At 45.2% G+C, this 27,421-nt stretch overlaps 1 protein-coding gene across 1 annotated transcript in view; it reads left to right on the top strand.

Annotated features, from left to right (window-relative positions):
- The window catches only part of HACL1 (2-hydroxyacyl-CoA lyase 1), a 150,716-nt gene that overhangs the window by 72,732 nt on the left and 50,563 nt on the right, over positions 1–27,421 (top strand). Inside the window, exons 10-11 of the mRNA XM_030202542.1 lie at positions 9,684–9,789; positions 19,159–19,242. Of these exons, the coding sequence (XP_030058402.1) occupies positions 9,684–9,789; positions 19,159–19,242 (190 nt within the window). The remainder of the gene's footprint in view (positions 1–9,683; positions 9,790–19,158; positions 19,243–27,421) is intronic.

Below are 27,421 nucleotides of genomic sequence, written 5' to 3'. Positions count from 1 at the left end.
CCCTACTCACCCCCGTCCCTCACCACCTCACCATCTCTCCTGTCCCCCTCCTCCTTCCTAGCTCTCAACCTTCAACACTTCCTTCCTGCCATTAACCCATCCCCATTCCTCCTAAGCGCATCCCGTCTTCGTCGCCTTCGTCGCCCTACCTCCCCCACCCTCCTCCGCACTCTCTTGCTCCTCCTCCTGCTATCCGCAGGAGACATCAATCCCAATCCAGGTCCCCCACACCTGTCTTCGTCCTATCCATGCAAACGTTTCCGGGATGTCTCCAATCTCATATCTATTCCCCTCCTCCCCCCCTCTTCCCTCCCCTTCTCATGTGCACTGTGGAATGCCCACTCGGTCTGCAACAAACTTCCCTTCACCCACGATCTCTTCATCTCTCATTCCCTTCACCTGCTTGCCCTAACTGAAACCTGGCTCTCCCCTGACGACTCTGCCTCAGTTGCGGCTCTATGCCATGGAGGCTATCTCTTCTCCCATACTCCCCGCCTAGTTGGCCGTGGAGGAGGCGTCGGGTTACTACTCTCGCCCTCCTGTAGCTTCCAACCCCTCCTCCTACCACAGTCTCACTGCTTCTCATCCTTTGAAGTCCACTCCATCCGTCTATTCTACCCGTTGCCACTCAGAGTGGCAGTCATTTACCGCCCCCCTGATAAATCCCTCCCTTCCTTCCTCACCGACTTCGATGCCTGGCTTTCTGTTTTTTCTTGAACCCTCATCTCCATCCCTCATTCTCGGAGACTTCAACATACACGTTGATGACCTGTCCAACTCTCACGCTTCTCAGTTCCTCACTCTAACATCATCCTTCAACCTCCAGCTTTGTTCCACCACCCCTACTCACCGTGATGGCCATTGCCTTGACCTCGTCCTCTCCTCTTCCGGCTCACCCTCCAATTTCCACACCTCAGCTCTTCCTGTCTCTGATCATCACCTGATCACCTTCACACTTCTTCACCCTCCCCCTCAGCCCCGCCCAACATTAACCACTACTTCCAGGAATCTCCAGATTATTGACCCTCCCACCTTATCATCTAGTATTTCTAATCTCCTCCCCTCCATCATGTCCTCCGAGTCTGTTGACGAGGCTGTCTCCGCTTACAATGCCACTCTCTCCTCTGCTCTGGACACCCTTGCACCATCCACCTCCCGTCCCACAAGGCGTACTAATCCCCAGCCCTGGCTGACCCCTTGCATCCGTTACCTTCGCTCCTGCGCCCGATCTGCTGAACGCCTCTGGAGGAAATCTCGCACCCATTCAGATTTCCTTCACTACAAATTCATGCTATCCTCCTTCCAGTCCTCACTATTCCTTGCCAAACAGGACTATTACACCCAATTGACTAATTCTCTCAGCTCTAACCCTCGTCGTCTCTTCGCCACCCTTAACTCCCTCCTCAAAGTGCCCTCCGCTCCCACCCCCCCCGTCACTCTCTCCTCAATCACTGGCTGACTACTTCCGCGACAAGGTGCAAAAGATCAACCTTGAGTTCACTACCAAGCCACCTCCTCCTCTTCACCCTTCAACCCTCTCCCTCAACCAACCAACCCAGACCTCTTTCTCCTCCTTTCCTGATATCTCCGAGGAGGAAACCGCCCGCCTTCTTTCCTCCTCAAAATGCACCACTTGTTCCTCTGATCCCATCCCCACCAACTTACTTAACACCATCTCTCCTACTATCACCCCCTCCATCTGTCATATCCTCAACCTCTCTCTCTCCACTGCAACTGTCCCCGACACCTTCAAGCATGCTGTAGTCACGCCACTCCTCAAAAAACCATCACTAGACCCTACCTGTCCCTCCAACTACCGCCCCATCTCCCTCCTACCCTTCCTCTCCAAGACACTTGAGCGCGCAGTCCACAGCCGCTGCCTTGATTTTCTCTCCTCTCATGCCATCCTTGATCCGCTTCAATCCGGTTTTCGCCCTCTTCACTCGACAGAAACAGCACTTTCTAAAGTCTGTAATGACCTGTTCCTTGCCAAATCCAGAGGCCACTACTCCATCCTCATCCTCCTGGATCTATCCGCTGCTTTTGACACTGTCAATCATGACTTACTTCTTGCCACACTGTCCTCATTTGGGTTCCAGGGCTCTGTCCTCTCCTGGTTCTCCTCCTATCTCTCCAACCGCACCTTCAAAGTTCACTCTCATGGATCTTCCTCCACCCCCCATCCCCTTATCTGTTGGTGTTCCCCAGGGATCAGTCCTTGGACCCCTTCTCTTCTCAATCTACACCTCTTCCCTGGGCTCCCTGATCTCATCTCATGGTTTCCAGTATCATCTCTATGCTGATGACACCCAACTGTATCTCTCCACACCAGACATCACCGCGGAGACCCAGGCAAAGGTATCGGCCTGCTTATCCGACATTGCTGCCTGGATGTCCAACCGCCACCTGAAACTGAACATGTCCAAGACCGAGCTTATCGTCTTTCCACCAAAACCCACTTCTCCTCTTCCTCCACTTTCTATCTCAGTTGATAACACCCTCATCCTCCCCGTCTCATCTGCCCGCAACCTCGGAGTCATCTTTGACTCCTCTCTTTCCTTCTCTGCGCATATCCAGCAGATAGCCAAGACCTGTCGCTTCTTCCTCTTTAACATCAGCAAAATTCGCCCTTTCCTCTCTGAACACACCACCCGAACTCTCGTCCACGCTCTCATTACCTCTCGCCTGGACTACTGCAACTTACTCCTCACCGGCCTCCCACTTAGCCATCTATCCCCCCTTCAGTCTGTTCAGAACTCTGCTGCACGTCTCATATTCCGCCAGAACCGATATACTCATATCACCCCTCTCCTCAGGTCACTTCACTGGCTTCCGATCAGATACCGCATTCAATTCAAGCTTCTCCTTCTTACCTACAAATGCACTCAGTCTGCTGCCCCTCACTACCTCTCTACCCTCATCTCCCCTTACGTTCCCGCCCGTACCCTCCGTTCACAGGATAAATCCCTCCTCTCAGTACCCTTCTCCACCACCGCCAACTCCAGGCTCCGCTCATTCTGCCTCGCCTCACCCTATGCTTGGAACAACCTTCCTGAACCCTTACGCCAAGCCCCCCTCCCTGCCCATCTTCAAGTCTTTGCTTAAAGCCCACCTCTTCAATGCTGCGTTCGGCAACCTAACCCTTACCGTTCAGTGAATCCAGACTGCCCCAATTTGACTGCCCCGATCGGACCGACCGTTCACTTGTCTATTAGATTGTAAGCTCTTTGAGCAGGGACTGTCTCTCTTTGTTAAATTGTACAGCGCTGCGTAACCCTAGTAGCGCTCTAGAAATGTTAAGTAGTAGTAGTAGTAGTTGTTCCTGATGACTTGGGCCTCAAAAATTGCTCCATACAGAGAGTGCTGCAATTTTTTCACTAATCTCTATGCGTCTGATCTCGTGATGTTAGTGTTTTTACCTGAGGGTAATGCAATGGTATGGTGGGTCAGGCTTCCAAAAGCTCACGTGTACCGTCAGTCAGGTTTTAAGAGTCTATTGAACCAATTCTCCACGCTTATCCAGGCTGTAGGTTTAATCTCTTCCCGAATTCTCCCTCAACTAGTTGGCCAGACTGGGCCCACAGTCTTCAGTTTACCATCAGGCTCTTGTGTTGATGCACAATAAAGTTATATAGGCTCTGCTTTGTAGCTGCCAAAGTTCAATTTAAGCTTGGCTGTTTTAAATCTCTGCTACAATTTAATGCTGGCTCGTACTGCTCTTCTTGCCGATGTAGCCGCCACTCAACTACCACAAGTGCTGTAACTGCAAACTTTGCTGAAATGTCCGTGTTATTATATGTGCGGAGCCATTTTGCACTCTGTAGCAGGTGTTAATACTCTTGGCTCCTTGTATTATATGATTAACACATGGTCTCTCCGTGCTTCGGTATTCCGTTCTATTTCTGTTCGCTAGGGGCAGTGGGGGGGTGGAGAATGAAAGCGCCGTCAATTTTATACTCCCGCTCCCACTATGCTGCCGCGCCTTTGGTCTCCCCGATGACCAGCCCCAACAATCTTACTCTACTCGCCGTTCTTCCGCGCTGTTGTCTCTCTGTTTTTCTTCACTATGCACCACTGTCCGCCATCTTAGCTCGGGTCGCGTGCATCGCTATTGCCCGCTATTCCCGCACTGTGAAGCGCGTCGGAAGACATTCGGAGGAGTCCTCTGATTCCGGGGGGCTTAGGGCATCTCCAAGATGTTGCGAGGAGGGTCCAGAGAGCGGGGGAACAAAGAACCTGCCAGTGGTGTTGCGGAGCTCCTCTAGACCGCGGCCATCTTGCCGCTCGGCTCCCTAAAAGAGGTATTTTATTCTGAATTAATTGGAATATGTCAGCTTTGGGAAGTGTGTATCTCTGATAGCTTGCATTTCAGTTTATATTTCTGTATTAGTGCTGTGTGCAGAGTCTGACTTAAGGTTTCCAGTTCAGTTTTTTTTCTTCATATGTGTAGTACTGATTTGTGGGCCCTTGTTTCATATTTGTTGAGGGTCTGTCTGTCTCTTGTGTGTGTGTGACCAAAGTGCAATGTTAGTTTTCTATGTAGTGATCTGTAGCAGTCCTGTAGTATCTCTAGGTGGTGTATTGGTGTGTTAGGGCCCAGTGTAATATTTACTGTGCTGTCTTTTCAAGGATAGGGTTGTTGCTGTTTCAGTCCTGGGAGTTAGTGTTGTTAGTATGGTAAGGTTCTGAGTGTTTTTACACAGGATCATTACTTTTAGCTTCTACCTTCCTGAAGTGGTGGTATCTTAACTGCAAAATGCTGACCATCATTGGGTGGACCTATGGAATGCATTAAGTTCTTAGTTTATGAATATTTACGCATAAATATAAGTATAAATGCTTGTTTGATAAGAAAGATACATTCTAAAGGAGGTATTTTTATGTAGATGATTGAACATGAGAAAGTGTTCAAATGTGTGTGTTTCAGTGTTTGAAAATATTCTGAGGCATTTTCTTTCCTCCTAGGAAGAATTAGTTCCTTAGATACTCTAATTTAAATGAACATTTAATTTTTGGAAGTTTATTTATATTTATTATCTGAATTTGGACAATTAGTCCTCCATTCCTCTTTATTTTTGAGTTGCGTTTATAGCAAATATGTCTGATCAGGTTTAAATTGAGATGCTGCCTCTTGAGGGATATTTAAATATAATTGAATTGTTTGCATAGATGTCTGTATGGTTTAATGTTGCTAAATGCTTGAAATAATTGAGTTTAAAATATTTAAAGTGTCACCCATGATGTTTACTGTAGGTACACATGAAGGCATTACTTGACAATAAGAGTAGCCAGTCAGCTATGGCCATGGGCACTGCAGGAGTTGAGATCGGAGAGCAAGTGCCTCTTGTATAATACAGGAAGTTGACAAAGGAGAGCAAATGCTTTCTGTATAATACAGGAAGCACTTGCGCTCCAATCTCAACTCCTGTATGATGCTGGCAGGCAAAGCCTACTGAAGACAGGCAGAGAGGTGGGGGCTGATGCTGAGACGAGGGCAGGAAGAAGGGGCTAATGCTAATACTGCAGCTTGGGGTTGACATGACAGTGGGAGAAGGGGACTGGACATGAGAGTGGGAGAAGGGAACTGATGAAGGTAGCTGGTAGGGTGGTAGAAGGAAGCTCATAACTAGGGCTGGGAAAAGTCTGCTGCTGAGTCTGGAAGAAGGGGGCTTGGAGCTAACACAGGGGCTAGAAATGGGAGTAAGGGATGGTTTATAGGACAGTAGTTTTAAAACCTGTTCTGGGGGACCACCATCCGGTCAGGTTTTCAGGATATCCGTAATGAACATACATGAGAGAGGTTTTGCATATAATGGAGGTGTGACTTGCATGCAAATCTGTCTCGTGCATATTATTTGGGGTATCCTGAAAATCCAGTTAGTTGGTGGTCCCCCAGGACAGATTTGAGAACTACTAGTATAGGAGAAGAGTTTTAATGCTAGGCTGGGAGAAGGGGGCTTGTCAACTCGCTTCCGCCAGCCACTTCCGTCTGTGCTGTCCGCTACTGGATCTGTACCTGTCCGTGCTGTTTGAACAGCCATCCGTGCTGTCCATCCTGAATTCCACACCAGTCTGTGCTGTTCGCCAACCTTGCCACACCGATATCACCTCCAGTATCTGCCTCCTGGGAAACCAGCCGACCTTGTCCTGACGGTTAGTCCAAAGTTCCCGGGAGCAGTTATAGTATACTTCAAAACAAACTGTTCTGGCTGGGCTTCTCTCCCTCAGTAAGGGCAAATACAGAAACAGTCCATTACTTCCTCTTTTGCCTCGGGCTATCTTTAAGCCTCACAGTCCCCGAAGCATGGGTCACTGGGATAGTTCAGTTTAAAACACTGTCCCCAAGATCCTTTATTAACGTTTCAGTTCAAAGCCCCTGCTTTAGCATACAGTTCTTCACCCACCCTAGGTTAACCCTCAGTACCCCCTAAACCAGTAGAATCCTCAGTCCTACAGATACCAGGTTCAGTCTTTAACCCCTCTCTCTTTCAAGTCCAATCAAGAGACCGGGTTGAACTTCACCACCCTCTTTGTCAGCAAATAACTCTCTGACAACCACCCACAGTTCAGACTGACCTGCCTTAGAGGTATTGATAATAATACCAGTCTTGGTTTAGCAGTCCCTTCCTGATACCAAAGTCCAGCATTTCCACATGCAATCACTCCTCTTTATCTCTCAGGCATAAGCCCTCCCCTGCATCTAGAAGAGAAACTTCCATCTGCTCCTCCCCTCCATCCTCCATCTCTCCCTCTCTCCTTTGTCCAAACTCCTCCATAGAATCGTTCCCCACCCTCTCCTCCAGGTGTTCCTCCTCCCCTTCTTTATCCTCCATCTCCCAATCCTCTCTTGGCCCTATGGCCTCCTGGGGAGTGTATTCCGCTTCCTGTGTTCCCTCCTCCCCTGCAAGTGGTGCTGGTTTCTGTAGTTCTCCCCCGGTCTAGAGTACCCCATTCGATCTCTCCCCACTAGAGGGCGTTCTCTCACCCCCAGAGAATTCTGGTCCTTGTAGTTTCCTGTTCTTAGAACCTTAGCTCCTCACCTCCCGGCTCTTTCGTCTCCCTCCTGCCTTTTCTCAGAACCCTGCTTACAGCTTTAAATTTTTTGTTCTGGATCTAAAGTACTGGTAAAGGTAGATAGAGCTATATCTTTTCTATATCTATCAAATCTATCTCTCTTTCTTTTTCTTTTAAGCTGGAGCCCAGTACATTTTTACCAACTCCGTCTCCGATTGCTTCTGACTCCATAGCTTTGATCTGGCATGTCTTTTGCAGGGTTTGGTTACTGGACCTCTAAAGAGTTCCTCCCTTCCCCTCCCAGACTCCACTACCTTGGGAGAGAGATTTATTTATTTATTGTAAGACTCTATACACCACCATTCAATAAAAAAAAATCATAGCAGTTCACTATAAAATACTATAAATTGGAGTATACATTATTAAACAGCAAATATTTGAAAGAGAAGCACATTGAGTGCTGCTGGCTCCTCTCTAACCAGGCTGGTGGTGTTTGGGTCCATCTTAACTTTTCTACCTGCAGCCCGTTCAGTCTTAGGTACACCACTAATTCCTGAACAGGAGTAGCTCCCATCCAGCTAATGGTTACATTGACTCTGGGCTCCAAATGTAGCCATGAGCTGTGTTGCTCATCTTGTAGGCACGGTTGAAAGTGGGAAGTGACATGAATTGCGGGAAGAAAGCTGCTTCTTCTACTACTAATCATTTCTATAGTGCTACTAGACGTACACAGATATGTATACATTATACGCTGGTACTTTCTCTGTCCCTAGAGGGCTCACAATCGTATGTTTTTGCACCTGGGGCAATGGAGGGTTAAGTGTCTTGCCCAAGGTCACAAGGAGCTACAGTGGGAATCGAACCCAGGATCAAAGCTTGCTGCATTAACCGTTAAGCCTGAGGTGTTTCAGTTTTAGACTCTTGTCATACTAGGTAGCGTATGGGCTGCAGACCCAGGAGATGGAGCGGTAATTAGACGAAAAGATAGCAAGAGCTGTGCAAACATTAAAATGATATCCTGAATACCTTGACTTTTTTGCTCTGTAGAAGGATTGCTAAGTGATTCTGGAATGTCTTCTGCTTCAAATGACGTATGACTGCTGTGTGCTGGACAATGATAGTTACGTTAAAGGGCTTTTGATACAAAGAGATTTTCTACCCAGGAAAGTGAATGTATGAGTTCTACTGGAAATATTAACTCAAGCTTGGCAGGTGAATGATGCTGAAATAAAATGTTCTTATTTTTAGGATTGCATTCTGATTAACATTTTTAATCGTGCGATTAAAGTCTGGGCATTGCCAGCTGTTCATGGGGGGGGAGGCAAAGAGATGGAATGAGGGGCATAGGAATGGACTGGGGGGGCATGCATTTTCTCTCCCCATCCCCTACATTCGATATCATACCTTTGCTGGTGGGGATGCTGAAGCCAATCAAAGAAATCCACTGCCTAAGCATACCCATTCCTCCTTGTGTTGTCTCAGGAGTGAGAAAATCAGCAGGGTGCTTCCATCCACTGATGCCAGTACTCCCCGAGCATTCTCAGTTCAAGTACGAACTATGTATGTTTGGGTAGTGCAAGCGTTGGTGGATGGAGGCACCCCGCCGACTTTCGCTCCTGAGGCAGTACGATGAGGAAGGGGGTGACTCAGGCAGCGGATTTCTTTGGCTGGCAGGGCTTCAGCTACCCCACCAGCCATTGAACAGGTACTGTAGCTTTGGAGGGGGCCTTCAGCCATTCTCTCTCTCATGTGCCTCCCATGCCTTCACCCATTCTCTATCTCGCTCGCCTGCCCACCATCTGTCCCACACCACCAGCGGCTCTCTCCTCCCCTCTCCTTCTTGTTTACCTTGTTGTTTGCAGTAAGTCTTCACTCTGCAGCGGCAGCATATTGTATTGCTGCCTGGGCCTGCACCAGGCCTTTCTTCTGACCTGGCACCCCCTTCTGAAAACAGGAAGTTGTGTCAGAAGGGGACAGGACGGGTCAGAAGGAAAGGCCTAGCACAGGCCAAGGCAGCGTATCAATACAGTGCCACTGCAGGGTGAAGATGTACTGCAAATAATAAGGTAAACTAGGAGGGGAGAGGAGAGTCGATCTGCCGGTGGTCTGGGAAGGGAGGAAGAGATGCCAGACTGGATATGCGGAGGGGGGAGGGATAGAGGGAGGCCGGTTAATCATTAATCGCAATTTAAAAAAATTAAACATGTTAATTGTGATTAACATGCAGCCCTACTTTTTATCCTTGATGTTTGCTGTTTCCGTTTTCAAGAAGGAGCATATTCTGTTTTTTAAAATTGTATTTGTAGTCTGGCCATTTCCTCCTGCTCCTTTTGGGCTTTTAGCTCAAACCAGACTGAACTCTACTTGGGCCATAGAGCCACAAGTTCATTGGCAGCTATCTGTCATATTTCCCTTGTACTTAATGAGTTTTCCTATCTTTGTCATTGCTGGGACAGTGCATGACTGGGAAGCACTCCAGAACTCCCACCTTCTCCAGAACCCTATATGTGTACACTGTAATTCCAGCCTGTAGGTGTTGCTGCTGAGCAATGGGTAGGACTCACTACGAGGGTATGAAGGCTGCTTCTGCAGTGTGCCCAGCCCCAAACCAGAGAATCAAAACTGGGCCTTTGCATGGCATATGTAACACTTGTGTTTTGTTCTTACAGTGCGTTGCTGCATGCGGATGTCATAGTGCTACTTGGTGCTAGGTTAAACTGGATTTTACACTTTGGACTTCCACCAAGGTTCCAACCAAAAGTGAAGATTATTCAGGTTTGAAAATTAAAACATCCTGTATGTGGGTTTTCCTTCAGCCTCTCTGCTTGGGATTGCTCTTTTCTTATTGTGAATGATACTGTCATGGCTTATTCTTTCATGGTAACCTCCTTCCAGGCTGTGGCTGCTGAATCCTGACAGGGGCTTGTTTTATTGAAGTCGGTTGGCCACTGCCTCCTGCAGTTGTTCTGCCATTGTCAGTGGTTAGTTCTGCAAAAAAGGCAGAGAATCCAGTAAAGGGTGGGCTTTGTTCTGCCTCCAGGCCTTCATGTCTGAGATTAGATATAGTAGAGAACTGAAGTTCTTGACTCGGAGGGGAAGAATGAGGAGCTCAAACTGGGCTGACATAGAGAAAGAGGAGGACAGTGCGAGTATCTAGCTTAATTCTAAAAGTCAAAAAGAGTGAAGATGTTGGAGCTAATTTTATAACGGAGAGCTTATATGAAAATGGCAAAAAAGTGCATATTTTATGCCCATTTTATAAAGGTGATGTATACACAGAAGAAACAAATCTTCGCAAAGTACACAACATGCGCTGAGACAGCGAAGATAACACAAGGATGAGCGGACAATGTTCCAATCAGTAAAGACACAGTTTATTGCAAATTGTTCTGGACTTGGCACATCTGTGTTTCGGCCAGGTAGGCCTGCATCAGGAGCCTCATGTCAAATAGGAACATCCACTTGTTGAATTGTCCGTCAACATGTAGAGAGTAATGAAGCAAATGCTCTGGTCTTGAGGAACCTTGATTAGCAGTAACTCTGGAGTTACTGCTAATCAAGGTTCCTCAACCCCCTAATACCCCACCCACTCCAACAGAAAAAGAGCTGGAGGTCAGCAGACCTCCAGCCCATACCCTGGTGGTCTAGTGGCAACTGGCGGTGACTGACTGATTTCCCCCCTCCCTCAAACCTCTGCTACCTTGAATGGAGGAGGGATGCTATCCTAGTCCCTCCTCCGATGAGTGCCACCTCCAGAGGGGCAGCGCCCAAAGCCTTCAGAGCTTCACAGTGGTCCACTCTTCTCTTCCTCCAGTGGGAGGACGTCTTCAGGAGTTTCAAGAGGAATGGGCCAAAATCATATCAGACCAGTGGGTTCTGGATATTCTTACAGAAGGTTACAAGGGAGTTCTCCCGTCCGGTCACTCCTCTCTTTGTGCAGTCTTGTTGAATGGGAACCAAGACGGTCGAGGTTCAGGCCCCCATAGCGTCTTAGGCGCTCTGGGCCATTGTTCCAGTACTCAGGCCAAACAGGGAGAAGACATACCCCATCTACTTCATTATCCTAAAGAAGGAAGTCACCTTTCATCTGGTCTTAGATCTCAAAGGTTTAAACCGTTGCTTCTGAGTGTCCCTCCTTCACATGGAGACACTTAAGAGCAGTCATAACCTTGGCTCAAGCGAGAAAATGTCTCACTGCCCCCAATCACATAAGAGGTTATACATTTTTTGCAGTGCTGGGCCATCACTTCCAGTTCAGAGTTTTGCTGTTCGGTCTCACCATGGCTCCAATAACATTACAAGGTTATGGTGGTGGTGGCAGCAGCATCCTTCAGTCGTATCTCGACTGGCTCATTTGTGTGTTGTCCTATTCGGACAGTGTGGCAGCGAAGGTCAAAGTTGTCTGTCTTCTGCAGTAATTGGGTTGGGCGATCAATTTTGAGAAGAGCAGCCTAACTCTATCGCAGATACTGGAGTATCTTTGTGTTCTGTTTGACATAGCATAGGAGAAGATCTTCCTCACAGAGCACAGGAGGGTGAAGCTGGTTTAACAGATTCATTGTCTTCTCAGTCAAGGCAAGCCCAGGTTCTGAGACTACATTCAGATTGTGAGGTCAATGATGGTGGTGATGGAAGTGGTGCCATGGGCAAGAACTTATATGCAGCTGTTACAGGAATCTCTTCTCGACTGCTGGTCTTCGGTGTCACAGAAGTACAGCTGCCTTGGATGGTGGTTGCAGACAGAGTATGCAGTGGAGGTTATTGCCCAGGAATTTTACTGTCAAAGCTCCCTTTCCGATAACACAGTGGGAGATGGTGACAACAGACACTAGCAAGTCAGGTTGGGGAGCTCATTACAAGTTCCATCTCTGGCACAGGGCACATGGATGTAACAAGAGTCTCGGTAGTCGATATATTGCTTGGATATCAGAAAATGCGACGGCAGTGGCTTATATGAACAAGCAATGCAGGACCTGCAGCCATCTGATGGTAGTGGAGGTGGCCTCCCTCATGAGCTGGGTGATGAAAAATATTCTCTGCTTGTCAACAGGTCACATTGCGGGGTCCTTGAATGTGGAGGTGGAACTTCCTCAGCAAGCACCCCTTGGATCCGGAAGAATAGAAACTATCCAGCCAGGGTTTCCACTGATGGTGGACCACTGGGGTTCTCCACTTATGGACTTGATGGCAATGAAAAGAAATGCCAAAGTGCCCAAGTTCTTCAGCCATCAGAAAGAACTAGGCTCAATAGGGGCAATGCAGTACTGCAGCCCTGGCTAGTGACATCTGTCTTCTCTCCTTGGCCCACGGTAGGCCATATGTTGAAAAGGACTGCATTCCACCGGGGTTGAATAATTCTCATCTTGGATTGGTCACAGACCTGATTTGGCGACTGGACTGGGGTCTTCTCCATCTTCTGCAGGTACACAGCCTACTGAAGCAAGGACCAGTGCTCATGGGGGATCCGTGCCCCTTTGGTTTTATAGCTTGGCCATTGAAAGGGCTTATTTGTGATGAAAAGGTTATTCTGATTTAGTTGTTGCTGTCTTGCTTCAGGCTAGGAAATGCTCTACATCCATGGCGTATTCGAGGGCTGGTAGTCTACTCCCAACAAAACCACAACAGCAAAACAGGCAGACCACACAGACAATTAAACTGTTAAAAACACCAACATTAAACATGATACGTATGTCCCAATACAAATAGGTTACATAAATGCGAGATCAGCAGTAAATAAGACAACACTACTAAGAGACTGGATAGAAATGGAACAACTCGGACTACTGCTCATAACTGAAAATTGGCTGCACCTTGAAGACGACCCTGCACTACTAGATCTATGCTCACCAGGATACAAAATAATACATATCAACAGAACCAAAAGAAGGGGAGGAGGCATTGCAATAATATATCGACAAGCACAGAAGAACAAAAAACCTCCGCACAGGTCAATACAACAGGCAAACACAGCGAAGGTGACACAAGGGAAGAAGTAGAAAAAAAACATCCAACGGACTCAGTGTTCAGAGCAGGAGTTTTATTCAAAAATATGTAATGAACTCAACACGAATCGTGTTTCAGCTGCGAAGGCCCTCCTTACTAAATCATACAGAAAATAAATAAATAAATATATATATATAACTAGCTATTGTAAAAACACCAATAATAAAAACAAATAGAATAATGACACAGTACAACAAACTTTATAAGCAATGCGCAAATCTAAAATATTATAAAACCAAATGTAAAAAATAAACATAAAAAGTCTATAAATGAGGTGTGTCTAACATAAGGCATATACAGTAAAGGATATAATATACGTAAAGAACTCATAAACAAGACAAAAATAATTTCAGCATAAGGACCATGAAAGTACACCATTGAAATATAATATAATCATTGTATGAATAAAGGTACCATAAGAAATTACAAAGATTAAATCTATCAAAAAAAATAGAGACTGCATAAAGGTTGAAAACATGTTACAGAATAAAAATGCATATATCTAGGGTGAAATTAAATATGCAGACTATTTAAAATAGCATATCAGTTAAAAAAGGTAAACTAAACTGAAACTACATAGAGCTGTACCTGTATAGTGTACTAGTCAAACTTGCTAGATGGCTTAAGGAGACTATTACGTCTAGATTATTTACTTGCATAGAAAGTAGGCTCCTCAGGCCTTGTAGGCTCATTCTATGAGGCGTACAGCGACATCCTGGGTAGAGACTACCTTACTATCTCCAGTGGATATTTACAAGGCAACGTGGTTAATGCTGCATACCTTTTGCTAAGCACTACAGGGTGGATGTTGCAGTGTGCTCGGAAACCAGTTTTGGGGCTTCGGTCCTCAGGGAAGTGGCGCCAGGATACCACCCATTCTAGGGATTGCTTTTGAACATCCCACAGGTTCTAGAATAATAGGAAACTACGTAATGGAAGGATAAATTAGGTCTTACCTGATCATTTTCTTTCCATTAGTCCTTCCCACTATTGCAGAACCTCCCTGAGGTTTCTGAGATGTTTAGTCAGTGTGAAGTGATGGGTCAAATAATGACTGTCACCTTGCATTATACGTCTTTTGTATTTCTTGTTCTCTCCAAGTTGTGAAGAGTTATGCTAGCCCTTGCTCTCAGTAAAATACAGGCCAATGGCTCATAATAAGAACTAGGCTTCTTAAAATCAAAATCATCTCTGATACAAAAGAGAGCTAGCTTGTAAAAATCAGAGATCACCTTTGACACAGTTACATTTCACTGTGGCAAGTGCTGAAATGAGGTAATTGAGAGCTGGCAAGGGTGGGGGCAATCTACTCTATAAACAGTCCTGAGACTGGCACCTGCAAGACGTCATAAGCAAGAGTTGCTATGGTTATGTAGAGATAGTACTGGGTCAGCTGTACCCCGGGTGAGAACATCCAAAGGGGGGGGGGGGGGCTACAGGAAGGTTTGGGAACATATGAAGTCATTCTGATCAACTGATCAGGGCTAGGAGCCCTGTTGAGACAGCTGGGGTCCATTGAAATGAATAGGGCCAAAATTGTATATAAGGAGCAGTTTGAGGACTCTCAGCTGGTGACATCAATCCCAATCCTGGACCTCCGCACCAACTATTATCCAAACTCTACAGATCTCACCGTGACCTCTCTAACCTCATCTCTATTCCTCTACTCCCCTCCTCTTCTCTGCCCTTCTCTTGCGCCCTATGGAATGCCCGCTCTATCTGTAACAAACTCCCCTATATCCAGGACCTCTTTATCTCGCGTCACCTCCATCTGCTCGCCATAACAGAAACCTGGCTCTGCCCTGATGACTCTGCTTCAGTCGCAGCCCTGTGCCATGGCGGTTATCTATTTTCACATACTCCTCGCCCTGCTGGCCGTGGGGGCGGTGTTGGACTACTTCTCTCTCCCTCCTCCAGATTTCAACCCCTTCTTCCACCTCAATCTCACTGTTTTTCCTCCTTTGAAGTCCACTCTATCCGCCTTTTCTCTCCTCTGCCTCTTCGAATAGCGGTCATTTATCGTCCCCCTGGTAAGTCCCTTTCATCCTTTCTCAGTGACTTTGACGCCTGGCTTGCCTTCTTCCATGATCCTTCCTCCCCCTCTCTCATCCTTGGTGACTTTAATATTCCTGCTAATGATCCTTCCAACTCTTCTATTTCCAAGTTACTCGCTTTAACGTCGTCCTTTAATCTCCAACTATGCTCCACCTCCCCCACTCATCAAAATGGTCACTGTCTTGATCTCATCTTCTCCTCCAACTGTTCACCTTCTAGTTTCCTTGCCTCTGATCATCCCTCCTCTGATCACCATCTTATAACTTTCACACTTAAATCTCCCCCCTCCCAGTTCCGTCCTATCCTATCTAATTTATCTAGGAATCTTCATGATATTGACCCTTCATCTCTATCCTCCCATGTTTCTAACCTCCTCTCTACTGTGGCACCATCCACGTCTGTCAACGAGGCTGTTTCTTCTTACAACAATACTCTATCCTCTGCCTTAGACACTCTTGCACCTTTGATGACCCGCCCTGTAAGGCGTACAAAACCCCAACCTTGGCTGACTTCTAATATCCGCTACCTACGTTCCTGTACCCGCTCCGCCGAACGCCTCTGGCGGAAATCTCGGGCCCTTGCTGATTTCTTACACTTTAAGTTCATGCTGACCTCCTTCCAATCTGCTCTTTTACAGTGCCAAACAGGATTATTATATCCAACTGACCAACTCTCTTGGCTCTAATCCTCGACTTCTCTTCACCACATTGAACTCTCTCCTCAAGGTGCCCCCTCCCCCAACTCCCCCTTCATTATCTCCTCAGACCCTTGCTGAATTCTTTCACAACAAGGTTCAAAAGATAAACCTTGCTTTCTCTACCTCACCACCTCTCCCTCCACTAGTCCGTTCCCCTCTCTCTCCTTCCCCTCATTCCCTTTCCTCCTTTCCTGAAGTTACTATTGAGGAAACTACACTTCTCCTTTCTTCCTCAAAATGTACCACCTGTTCCTCTGATCCCATTCCTACTCACCTTCTTAATGCCATCTCTCCTACTCTTATTCCTTTTATCTGTCACATTCTCAACCTCTCACTTTCCACTGCAACTGTCCCTGCTGCCTTTAAACATGCTGTGGTCACACCTCTCCTTAAGAAGCCTTCACTTGACCCTACTTGTCCCTCTAATTACCGACCCATCTCCCTCCTTCCTTTTCTCTCCAAATTACTTGAGCGTGCTGTTCACCGCCGCTGCCTTGATTTTCTCTCCTCACATGCTATTCTTGACCCATTACAATCTGGTTTTCGCCCTCTCCACTCAACCGAAACTGCGCTTACTAAAGTCTCCAATGACCTATTACTGGCTAAATCCAGAGGTCAATATTCCATCCTCATTCTTCTTGATCTTTCCGCTGCTTTTGACACTGTCGATCACAGCATACTTCTCGATACCCTGTCCTCACTTGGATTCCAGGGCTCTGTCCTTTCCTGGTTCTCTTCCTACCTCTCCCTCCGCACCTTTAGTGTTCACTCTGGTGGATCCTCTTCTACTTCTATCCCTCTGCCTGTCGGCGTACCTCAGGGTTCTGTTCTTGGTCCCCTCCTCTTTTCTTCCCTTGGTTCATTAATCTCATCCCATGGCTTTTCCTACCATCTCTATGCTGATGACTCCCAAATCTACCTTTCTACCCCTGATATCTCACCTTGCATCCAAACCAAAGTTTCAGCGTGCTTGTCTGACATTGCTGCCTGGATGTCTCAACGCCACCTGAAATTAAATATGACCAAAACCGAGCTTCTCATTTTCCCCCCCAAACCCACCTCCCCGCTCCCCCCGTTTTCTATTTCTGTTGATGGCTCTCTCATTCTCCCTGTCTCCTCAGCTCGAAACCTTGGGGTCATCTTTGACTCTTCTCTCTCCTTCTCTGCTCATATCCAGCAGACCGCCAAGACCTGTCGTTTCTTTCTTTACAACATCCGTAAAATCCGCCCCTTTCTTTCCGAGCACTCTACCAAAACCCTCATCCACACCCTTGTCACCTCTCGTTTAGACTACTGCAATCTGCTTCTTGCTGGCCTCCCACTTAGTCACCTCTCCCCTCTCCAGTCGGTTCAAAACTCTGCTGTCCGTCTCATCTTCCGCCAGGGTCGCTTTACTCATACTACCCCTCTCCTCAAGACCCTTCACTGGCTCCCTATCCGTTTTCGCATCCTGTTCAAACTTCTTCTACTAACCTATAAATGTATTCACTCTGCTGCTCCCCAGTATCTCTCCACACTCGTCCTTCCCTACACCCCTTCCCGTGCACTCCGCTCCATGGATAAATCCTTCTTATCTGTTCCCTTCTCCACTACTGCCAACTCCAGACTTCGCGCCTTCTGTCTCGCTGCACCCTACGCCTGGAATAAACTTCCTGAGCCCCTATGTCTTGCCCCATCCTTGGCCACCTTTAAATCTAGACTGAAAGCCCACCTCTTTAACATTGCTTTTGACTAGTAACCACTTGTAACCACTCGCCTCCACCTACCCTCCTCTCTTTCTTCCCGTTCACATTAATTGATTTGATTTGCTTACTATTTATTTTTTGTCTATTAGATTGTAAGCTCTTTGAGCAGGGACTGTCTTTCTTCTATGTTTGTGCAGCGCTGCGTATGCCTTGTAGCGCTATAGAAATGCTAAATAGTAGTAGTAGTAGTAGAAGACCAGAGAAGGAAGACTCCAGTAGGCTAGAGAGAGAGGACGTACCATGATATGCGGTTCCATTATGTGAATGCTTGACTCAACTGTACTGCCATTGGTAAGATTGTAATAAACTATCTTATTATTTCTACTACATACTGGGTTCCTTTCTAATTACAAGGGTCTATACTGCCTTGACGGTGTAAGCCTGTCATGAGCAGATTTAAGGTTGGGGTAATTAAGCATCTAGAGGGGATTTGCAGTTCTCTCTAGGATAGTACAGAGAGCCCATGGCTTCCGCTGCGCAAATGGGTGAGGCAGATCCTAATTATAAACAGTTGTCCAGAGATGAGAGGTGCACACATATTTGCCCATCTGGTTAATGTTAGGTTAATGAGTTGTTTAAGGTTGTATCTATTTTGAGTTTTTCCTTACTGCTTGTCTACATACATACCAAGTAGCTGGACTGGATGCCAAGCGATGTCTCAGCTTAGTTTTCAGTTATCTATCTCCTCCTGCTCGTTGATTGATACAGCTATCCCACAGGTTCTGGAATTGTGGGAAGGACTAATGGAAAGAAAATTATCAGGTAAGACCTATTTTTTCCTTCTATGCTCTCATCCCCTATAAAATTATTCCCGAGGACAGTAACTGTCAAAGTTTTACTATTTGATATACCATTCATTGATAACCAAGTGGTTTGCCACGTTTAAATATTAAATGATAGACATAAATATCTTTTTTATGTGTTTTTTCTTTTTTTTATGTGTAAAAATGACTTGTTATGTATATGCTGGTTCAAGTTTGCCTGTAATATAGGTTTGAATACTTTTATTCGTGACAAGTAGCGGCATTCTCAGGATGGAACTGGGACAGGTTTGGACTTCGGATCATAATTAGGGATTTTCAAAAGTATGCACATAAATCTTTCTTGAAAGTTTGCATACTAAATCAGTGAAAGTGTGTGTGTATTTAGTTTCTGGAAGTTTTGTACATATTTCCTTTGCAAGTTTTGTGGCCTGTTTTAAATCAATGGCTCTCGATGTCAGGCAGTCTTTTTTTATTTTCTCTATGTTGGTCCTTGTTAGTGTGCAATAATACTGTTCATGTGTATAATTTTACCACAGGTTCTCCTTATGCAGTGGGACTAGTTACTGATGTGTATTAATTATGTGAATGTCTGTGACTGTGTGAATCTCCAGATGTTTGCACTCTTCTTTGGCCCTATATGGAGCGTGTTTTTCCTCTTATTGAGTTATTACAGCTTCGTCAAAATAACAAAACTGCTTTAGCAGCATTAAGCACCCAAGTTTAGTAGCAGTTGGCGTGTTATTCTTGTAACACTTTAAACATGCAAAAGTGGTGTTACATTTACAAATACTGTACTGAACTACCCTCTTAACCAGTTATTAAAATATTGGCCTGCATCTTTTCACCCTTACAACCAATGTTTCATTTTTGTAACCTGTAGGTAGATATTTGTGCAGAGGAGCTGGGCAATAATGTGAAGCCTGCAGCATGTTTGTTGGGTGATGTCAATGCAGTGACTGAACAGGTAATTCTGCATCTAACTGACAGCTTTTTTTCTTTTTTTGAGACTAGCTAGGGGGCTTTATAGATCTAGTGAGACAATATCCCCGTAAGACTAGAAGCCTGTGTGTGTCCTCCATGTAAAAACCTACTTACCTGTAGGACTAGGGCTCCGATTTTGGTGCTTATATTTGCAAGTGCTGTGAATCAAGTGCAAGTCTACCTGCTGAAGTATACCCGGGGTTTCCAGAATGAAAGCCTTGTTTGTACTCTGCCTCCCCTGAATCCCCTTCTGCCTCGGCTCCACTCTCATGTTGGCAAGTAAGAGTATGGAGGAGTAGCCTAGTGGTTAGTGCAGTGGACTTTGATCCTGGGGAACTGAGTTCGATTCCCACTGCAGCTCCTTGTGACTCTGGGCAAGTCACTTAACCCTCCATTGCCCTTGGTACAAAATAAGTACCGAGTATATGTAAACCGCTTTGAATGTAGTTGCAAAAACCTCAGAAAGGCGATATATCAAGTCCCAATTCCCTATGTGTCCTTTTGTAATATGCTTATTTTATCCACTGAGTGGGGACAGGTTTCAAAAGAGGCTGGGTTCCTGCAGGTAAACCTGTTTGAAAATGACTTTCTAAATATTCAGCACATACATTATTATGACAAACTCAAAAATAAACTGTTTATAAATTCATATGTCATAATTATTTGTTTCCCCCCTTCCCCAAGTTTGTTAGGAAAGAAGACAGATACAAGAAAGTCATTCATATTATTCAGTGGTGTTCCTTTCTACTATGTGTTTTTAGCCTGTACACTGCCTTGACCTCATTGGAAAGGCAGTATAGAAAGTTTTTAATAAACTATGCACATAACTGTAATATTGCATACCCGCAGTCTAATAGGTTGTCTAAGTCAGGAAAGGGATGCCCAAGCCAGGGCATTCAAAATTTCCAAAGTATTTTACAAAAAGCTCACTGAACATGGAACCTTTGGTAAAATACACATAAGGCTGTAGAAAAAAATGTATGCAGAAACAGTCATTTTACAAAACTGGTTCAAAAGAGAGTGATATTACTTAGGGCTTTTGTATGGGTAAGAAGGGGGCACTTTCACATGTAAGCAACATTTGCTACTACCACATGTAAGTGCAAACAGTGGAATTTTTGAAACTGCAACTCCAAGGAGAGCCAGTTTTGGAGCTGAAATCCAAAGCTCAAACAATCCTCCCTCCCTTGTACCTCTCAATAAATAGCTCCTCAGTTCTGAACAGTTAGCTGACAGGTATGCATGACTCTGAGGAGTAAATGCAGACAGGGAAAGGGTTTTGAAAATTAAGGAAAACACTTCTAACATCTGCCCAAAGCATGCACACAGATCGTCTCAATTTTCCTGACTATTCCAGTATCTTGGTCCCAAACTTTCAAACAACCTACCCTTTCACATCAGGAATTGACCGACAATGTCTACTTTTAAAAAAGCACTAAAAACACATCTTTTTCTGTCTCTCCCATAGGCTCACTAGATCAGCCTGCCTCCACTTTTTTTTTAATTAAAATTTTAATGCTTGTAAATCGCTGGATGCCTATCTGCAGGCCTATTGGCGGTATATCAGAACTTCTGAAATAAATAAATTGCACCCCCTTCAAAATCAGTGCATGCCATAGGCATACATAAGTAAGTACTGGCTTTTTCAAAATCACTGCCTATATGCATATGCACATTTACATATGTAAATCAACTTTATGCAGGCAAGTGATGCGAAACACTTCTAAAATGTCTTCCTAGGTGTTTAAAGTGCAGTTAAATATTGACCATTATAAAACAGATACCCAAAGGGATCCACTGAAGCATCTAACAAATTTCTGAAGTGATGGAGTTTCTCAAATATGGCCCTGGGCAGATTTTTGTGGCCTTCAGTGGACAGACTTAGCTCTCGCATAGGATCAGCAGGAGGAGTGGTGCTATGACAGAGACAGCTTCTGCATAGGACCTGAAGAGATGACAATTCTCATATGGTGATGAAAATGACTGTGCTATGGTTGGGTACCTGCGCAGAACCAGACAGAGCAAGAGATGCAGGAAGAGCTGGCTCCCACTTGAACAAAATATGAAGGGCTGGCCTGACCACTAGATAGTCCGAAAAAGCAACAAGGCAAACAATCCACAGACTCCAGTGTGGAAACAAACAGAGCAGATCAGTGAGAGATACAAACAAAGCTTTATTGTAGAGTTTCAACCTAATACACTGCCCGACACAGGCCTTGTTTTGCCCAAAGGGGTTGTGTTGGGTTATACTATAATCTTCACCGTCAAAAAACTGAGTGGTGTATCTACTATTTTCCACCTTAATTAATAGCCAGATTAGTAAGTCACCATAGTAGATATAAATGTTCCCTGGCTTCTGTTACAAGTATTCATGTCTGTATATTATGAAATTATTAAAGCTGAATGAAGCTAGCTCATGGTTTTTCTTATTTTTATTTTAAAACTTTATAGCCCACTAGGGCCTCAAGTCTTAATGGATTACAACCAACGTATGACATAATGAATAACAAAAACAAAATACATTACATTTTTGTAAATATTATTTTATTATGCTGTAGGATCTAGTTACTAATAACACACACCAACACAGTAGCACTCTTCAGTAATCTAGCGACATGAAGCCCTATTTTGTATATGATGTCTAGGTAGGAATTGGGATGGCTAAGTTGAGAGGTTAATTCACCAAGCATTTTACTTTTTGTGAAATAAATATAAGGGTGCCAGGAAATAAATGAGTATTTGCCAGCACATTGAGCAGCAGCAGCCAGTTCACAAAGAAACATGTAAAAAAAAAAAAAAAAGTGACTTCATACAGGACTTTAATGCCAACAAATGCATATGTATAAGGGCTAGACTTTACGTGTGTTATGTTGTAAGACTGGCACTTACATGTAAGCATCAGCAAATACATCAGGAGCCAATTGAGTCACAGCGGTAAGCAAAACTGTTCCCTCAATCACTGCTGAAGACTCCAGTACTTCCTGATGACATTCCTGAGTCATCAATTTATGTCCTCTAGTTCTACCACCTTCCCGTCTCTGGAAAAGGTTCATTTGTAGATTAGTACCTTTCAAATATTTGAATGTCTATATCATATCACCCTTGTCTCTCCTTTCCTCCAGGATATACATGTTCAGGTCATCAAGTCTCTCCTCGTATGTCTTGCTATGCAAACCCTATAGCATTTTCACCATTTTTCTCACAACTGTTTCAAGTCTTTTTACATCCTTAGCAAGATACGGCCTCCAGAACTGAACACAATACTCCGAATGGGGCCTCACCATCGATTTGTACAGGGGCATCAACAACCTCCTTTCTTCTGCTAGTTATACGCCTTTCTATGCAGCCTAGCATCCTTCTGGTTGTGCCACCACTTTGTTGCATTGTTTCGTCACCTTGAGTTCCTCAGACACCATCACCCCAAGGTCCCTCTCCTGAACTGTGCTTATCAATCTCTCACCTCCTTTCTGGCACATCTCCTTTGGTTTTCTGCACCCCAAATGCATCACTGCACTTGTTGCATTAAATTCTATCTGCCAGACCTTTGACCATTCTTCTAATATTTAGAAATCTATTCCCATGGATTCTACTCCCTCCAGGGTATCTACTCTATTGGCTGTCTTCGTATCATCCACAAAAAGGCAAACTTTTACCTTTTAACCCTTCAGCAATGTCTCTCACAAATATATTAAACAAAATTGGCCCTAGTACTGACCCCTGAGGCACTCTACTACTCACCTTCCTTTCCTCTGAGCGGATTCCATTTACCATCAGCGTCTGCCACCTTCCGTTCAACCAGTTTCTAATCCAGTTCACCACTTTGGGTCCTGAGTTCAGCCCTCTCAGATTATTCATAAGTCTTCTGTGAGAAACCATATCAAAGGCTTGCTGAAATCCAAGTAGATTATATCTAGCACATATCCTTTATCCAGTTCTTTGGTCAAAGTCAATCGGATTCGTTTTGCAGGATTTTCCTTTGATAAAGCCATGTTGCCTCAGATCCTTTGGCTTCTAGAAAGTTAACTTTTTTTTTTCCTTCAGCAATGATTCCATTATTTTCCTACTACGAATGTGAGACTTACCAGCCTGTAGCTTCCCACTTCTTCCCTGCTTTTGTGAAGAAGGACTACATCATGTCGTCTTCAATCCCACGGAACCTCTCCTGTCTCTAAAGATCTATTAAAAAAATCCTTAAAGAGATCCCACCAGGACTTCTCTGAGCTCCCTCAATATCCTGGGATGTATCCAGTGGTGTGCTGGTAAATGTTTAACAACAGGCTCTCTCCCGGGTCCACCTCTGGCGCCCACCTGTCCACCTCTGCGCTCCCTCCAAATCACAGAGCTGGCTATAGCCGGGGAGAGAGCCAGAGGGGGGGGGGGGGCAGCAATGTATTACTTTCTCCAGGAAAAAAAATAAATAAATGTTCCCAGGTTCCATTCTAATTCATGTTTAATGTGGGATAAGTTAGTAAATAAATATAAGCTTTTAACGTTGAGAACCTGATTCTCATAACATGATGTCTGTTTTAGAAGCCCTTTACCAGGAAAAAAAAAATCTCTGCAGTATACCCAAAAATGACACAAACCAAATTAGCATACAGACCAGGAATTAAGAGAACAGACAGTCTTGCCAACTCTGAAAAACAATGTGTTATCAAAATCTCAGAACCTAACAAACAGATCCCTATTCAGACACTTGGCCTTGCAGTCATACATGCAGAATAGAGAGAGCCCCTATTCAAATTCTTCAAAAATTAACCTGAAATCCTAAGAAGTTAGACTCTGCATGCAGCACAATACCAGAAAAACAGAAAGAAACACGTTGCTATACACTGCAAAATATGATAGCAGATGTAAATTCTCAAAGTGGACATATTCCAAACACTAAAATGAAAATAATTTTTTCTACCTTTGTTGTCTGGTGACTTTGTTTTTCTGATCATGCTGGCCCAGTATCTGATTCTGCTGCTCTCTATCTGTTCCCTTGACTCAGTTTCCAGGGCTTCCTTTCCATTTATTTCTTTTCTTTCCTCCTTTCTTCATTTCTGGTCCTCCGCAGACTTGACTGTCCAGTGGATACAGCTTCTTCCTATTTTCTCCATCCATGTGTAGTTTTTCTCCTCTCTTCCTTTTCCCTCATCTCATCTCCTTCCTCTGTCTTCCCTCCATGTCCAGCATTTCTTCTCTCTCCCTTCCCTCTCCTCCATCCATGTCCAGCATTTCTCCTCTCTCCCTTCCTTCTCCATCCATGTCCAGCATTTCTATTCTCTCTCCCTTCCTTCTCCTCCATCCATGTCCAGCATTTCTCCTCACTCTCCCTTCCCCTCCATCCATGTGCATCTACTTCCTGTCTTCCCTCCCGCTACTCTCCATCCACCCATGTCCAGCAACCCTCCTCTCTCCCCTGCCCTCCCGCCTGCCCGCCCTCTTCTCCCTCTTTTTGCTCCTGCCACCCTGAGGGGGGGGGGTTAAATATTTGATTTACCTCCGTCGCAGCAGCCGCAGTGAAGGCCTGCCTCTAGCCTTCCCTTTGTTTCCTGTCAGTGTCCCGCCATCGTGGAAAGAGGAAATGACGTCAGAAGAAGGCGGGACACTGACGGGAACGAAGGGAAGATTAGAAACGGGCTTTCACTGCGGCTGCTGCGATGGAGGTAAATCAAAGATTTAAACCCCCCCAGAGCGGCGGGAGGTGAGATAAGCATGGCTTGTGGCAGCCCTCCTGCCATGCTTACCTCACCGCCGGGTTGCGCCGCCCCTAGGATCCAGCTCGCCTGCCAGAACAATCGGCTTGCAAGAGCTTTAAAAATTTAACAACCAGCTCTTGCGAGCCGGCTCCAGCACACCACTGGATGTAACCCATCTGACGCCATAGCTTTGTCCACTTTCAGATTTTCAAGCCGTTTATAAACGCTTTTTTCCATGAATGGTGCAATATCCGCCCCATTCCCAGATATACTCTCAGCAGCCAACTGCACCTCCAGGATTTTCTTCCGTGAACACCAAAGACAAGTAGTAGTTTAGCACATTTGCTTTATCCTTGTCACTCTCCACATAGCCATTCTCAACATCTTTCAGTTTTACAATTCCATTCCTAGCTTTTTTCCTTTCCCCAATATTTCTGCTAAAGGTCTTGTCGCTTCTCTGTACATCTGATAAATGCCACTGTTCATACAGAGTTGCCAGATGAGGCTTCTAAAATAACTCTGGAGTCTTCCAAAATAGTATCAGTGGGCTTGATATCTAAATCAATTAGAGCCACAAATGAATCAGTCTTTAGAAATAGAGAAATGTGCCGGAAGTAATAACTGCAAGCTATTCTGCCCACTCCAAGGAATGCCTACATGTATGTTGCATCAAGGGAAGCACTATGTTTTTCTAGCATCAGTTTTATAAGCACCTGCTTGAGTGTAGACAATGTTCTACATCCTGATGCTGATTCTAACATTACCTCCAAAATGTGCAATAAATAAGTACCCAAGTCATCGCCAACAAAACAGGAGTTGGGGTAGACTCAAAAAATGACCTTCAGTAGATGAATTAGTTTGCCCATTGATTCATCTACTAGATGTCATTTTTTGAGTTCACCCCTACTCTCATTTTGTTGATTTTGTGTATGTTAGGTGTTTTTTCTGTTCTTTCCTCTATGTCCATCACACCATACTGCCTCAGACACTATGGGCATCTTTTACTAAGGCACACTCACGCTTTTAGCACACGCTAAAATTGTGGGCGCGCTAAACGTTAGAGACACCCATAGAAATGCATTGACGTCTCTAACGTTTAGCATGCTCACAGGTTTAGCGTGCGCCAAAAACGTGAGTGCACCTTAGTAAAAGACCCTCTATACTACTAGGTACCATGCCATGTAGATGGGTCTCCGCAGTGATGTCTGGTGTGGAGAGATACAGCTGGGTTTCCAGTATCATCTCTATGCTGATGACACCCAGCTGTATCTCTCCACACCAGACATCACTGCGGAGACCCAGGCAAAGGTATCAGCCTGCTTATCCGACATCGCTGCCTGGATGTCCAACCGCCACCTGAAACTGAACATGTCCAAGACCGAGCTCATCGTCTTTCCACCAAAACCCACTTCTCCTCTTCCTCCACTTTCTATCTCATTCGATAACACCCTCATCTATCCCCCCTTCAATCTGTTCAGAACTCCGCCGCACGTCTTATGTTCCGCCAGAACTGATATACTCATATCACCCCTCTCCTCAGGCCACTTCACTGGCTTCCAATCAGATACCGCATTCAATTCAAGCTCCTCCTTCTTACCTACAAATGCACTCAGTCTGCCGCCCCTCGTTACCTTTCTACCCTCATTTCCCCTTACGTTCCCGCCCAAAATCTCCGTTCACAGGACAAATCCCTCCTCTCTGTACCCTTCTCCACCACCGACAACTCCAGACTCCGCTCATTCTGCCTCGCCTCACCCTATGCTTGGAACAACCTTCCTGAGACCATACGCCGAGCCCCCTCCCTGCCCATCTTCAAATCTCTGCTTAAAACCCACCTCTTCATTGCTGCGTTCGGCACCTAACTCTTACCGTTCAGTAAATCCAGACTGCCCCAATTTGACCGTTCACTTGTCTACTAGATTGTAAGCTATTTTGAGCAGGGACTGTCCTTCTATGTAAATTGTACAGCGCTGTGTAACCCCAGTAGCGCTTTAGAAATGTTAAGTAGTAGTAGTAATCTGTTTTTCTAATAGTTTTATACATCTGTTGTTGACTGAAAATCTACCTTACTTTTATGGATGTAGCCTTATAAATAATTTTCCTTGTGCAAACTGTGATATGTGGTTAATAGTGATGCTGGCAGCTGCGTTTTGAATTAACAGGAGGCAGGGGATCTATTTCTTAGACCAATTAGAAAATAGTTCTTTGCCAGGGAGGTGGAAGTGACTTCTCTCAGCTGATGGCAGCCTAGCCAACGAGCTCCTCGCTGTCCGGGAACATTTGTAATAATTAGCGACTCCAGGGGGTGGATTTAGATTCCTGTTGTTCAGAGTCCAGCTTAGTAATTTGTGGGGCATTCGATGGCAAGTAGAAGCCCGATTTGAAATTGTTCGCTTACCAGACAGTGGGCCCATTGGATCGAGCGGTGGGAAATATGCTGGTTCTATCATCCCTGCAGCAGGGAGATCTGGATGAAAA

Source organism: Microcaecilia unicolor, chromosome 1 (genome assembly GCF_901765095.1).
Source record: "Microcaecilia unicolor chromosome 1, aMicUni1.1, whole genome shotgun sequence".
Lineage (NCBI taxonomy): Eukaryota > Metazoa > Chordata > Amphibia > Gymnophiona > Siphonopidae > Microcaecilia > Microcaecilia unicolor.
Note: the sequence above shows the minus strand (reverse complement) of the source record. Positions and strands in the feature narration are given on the sequence as shown.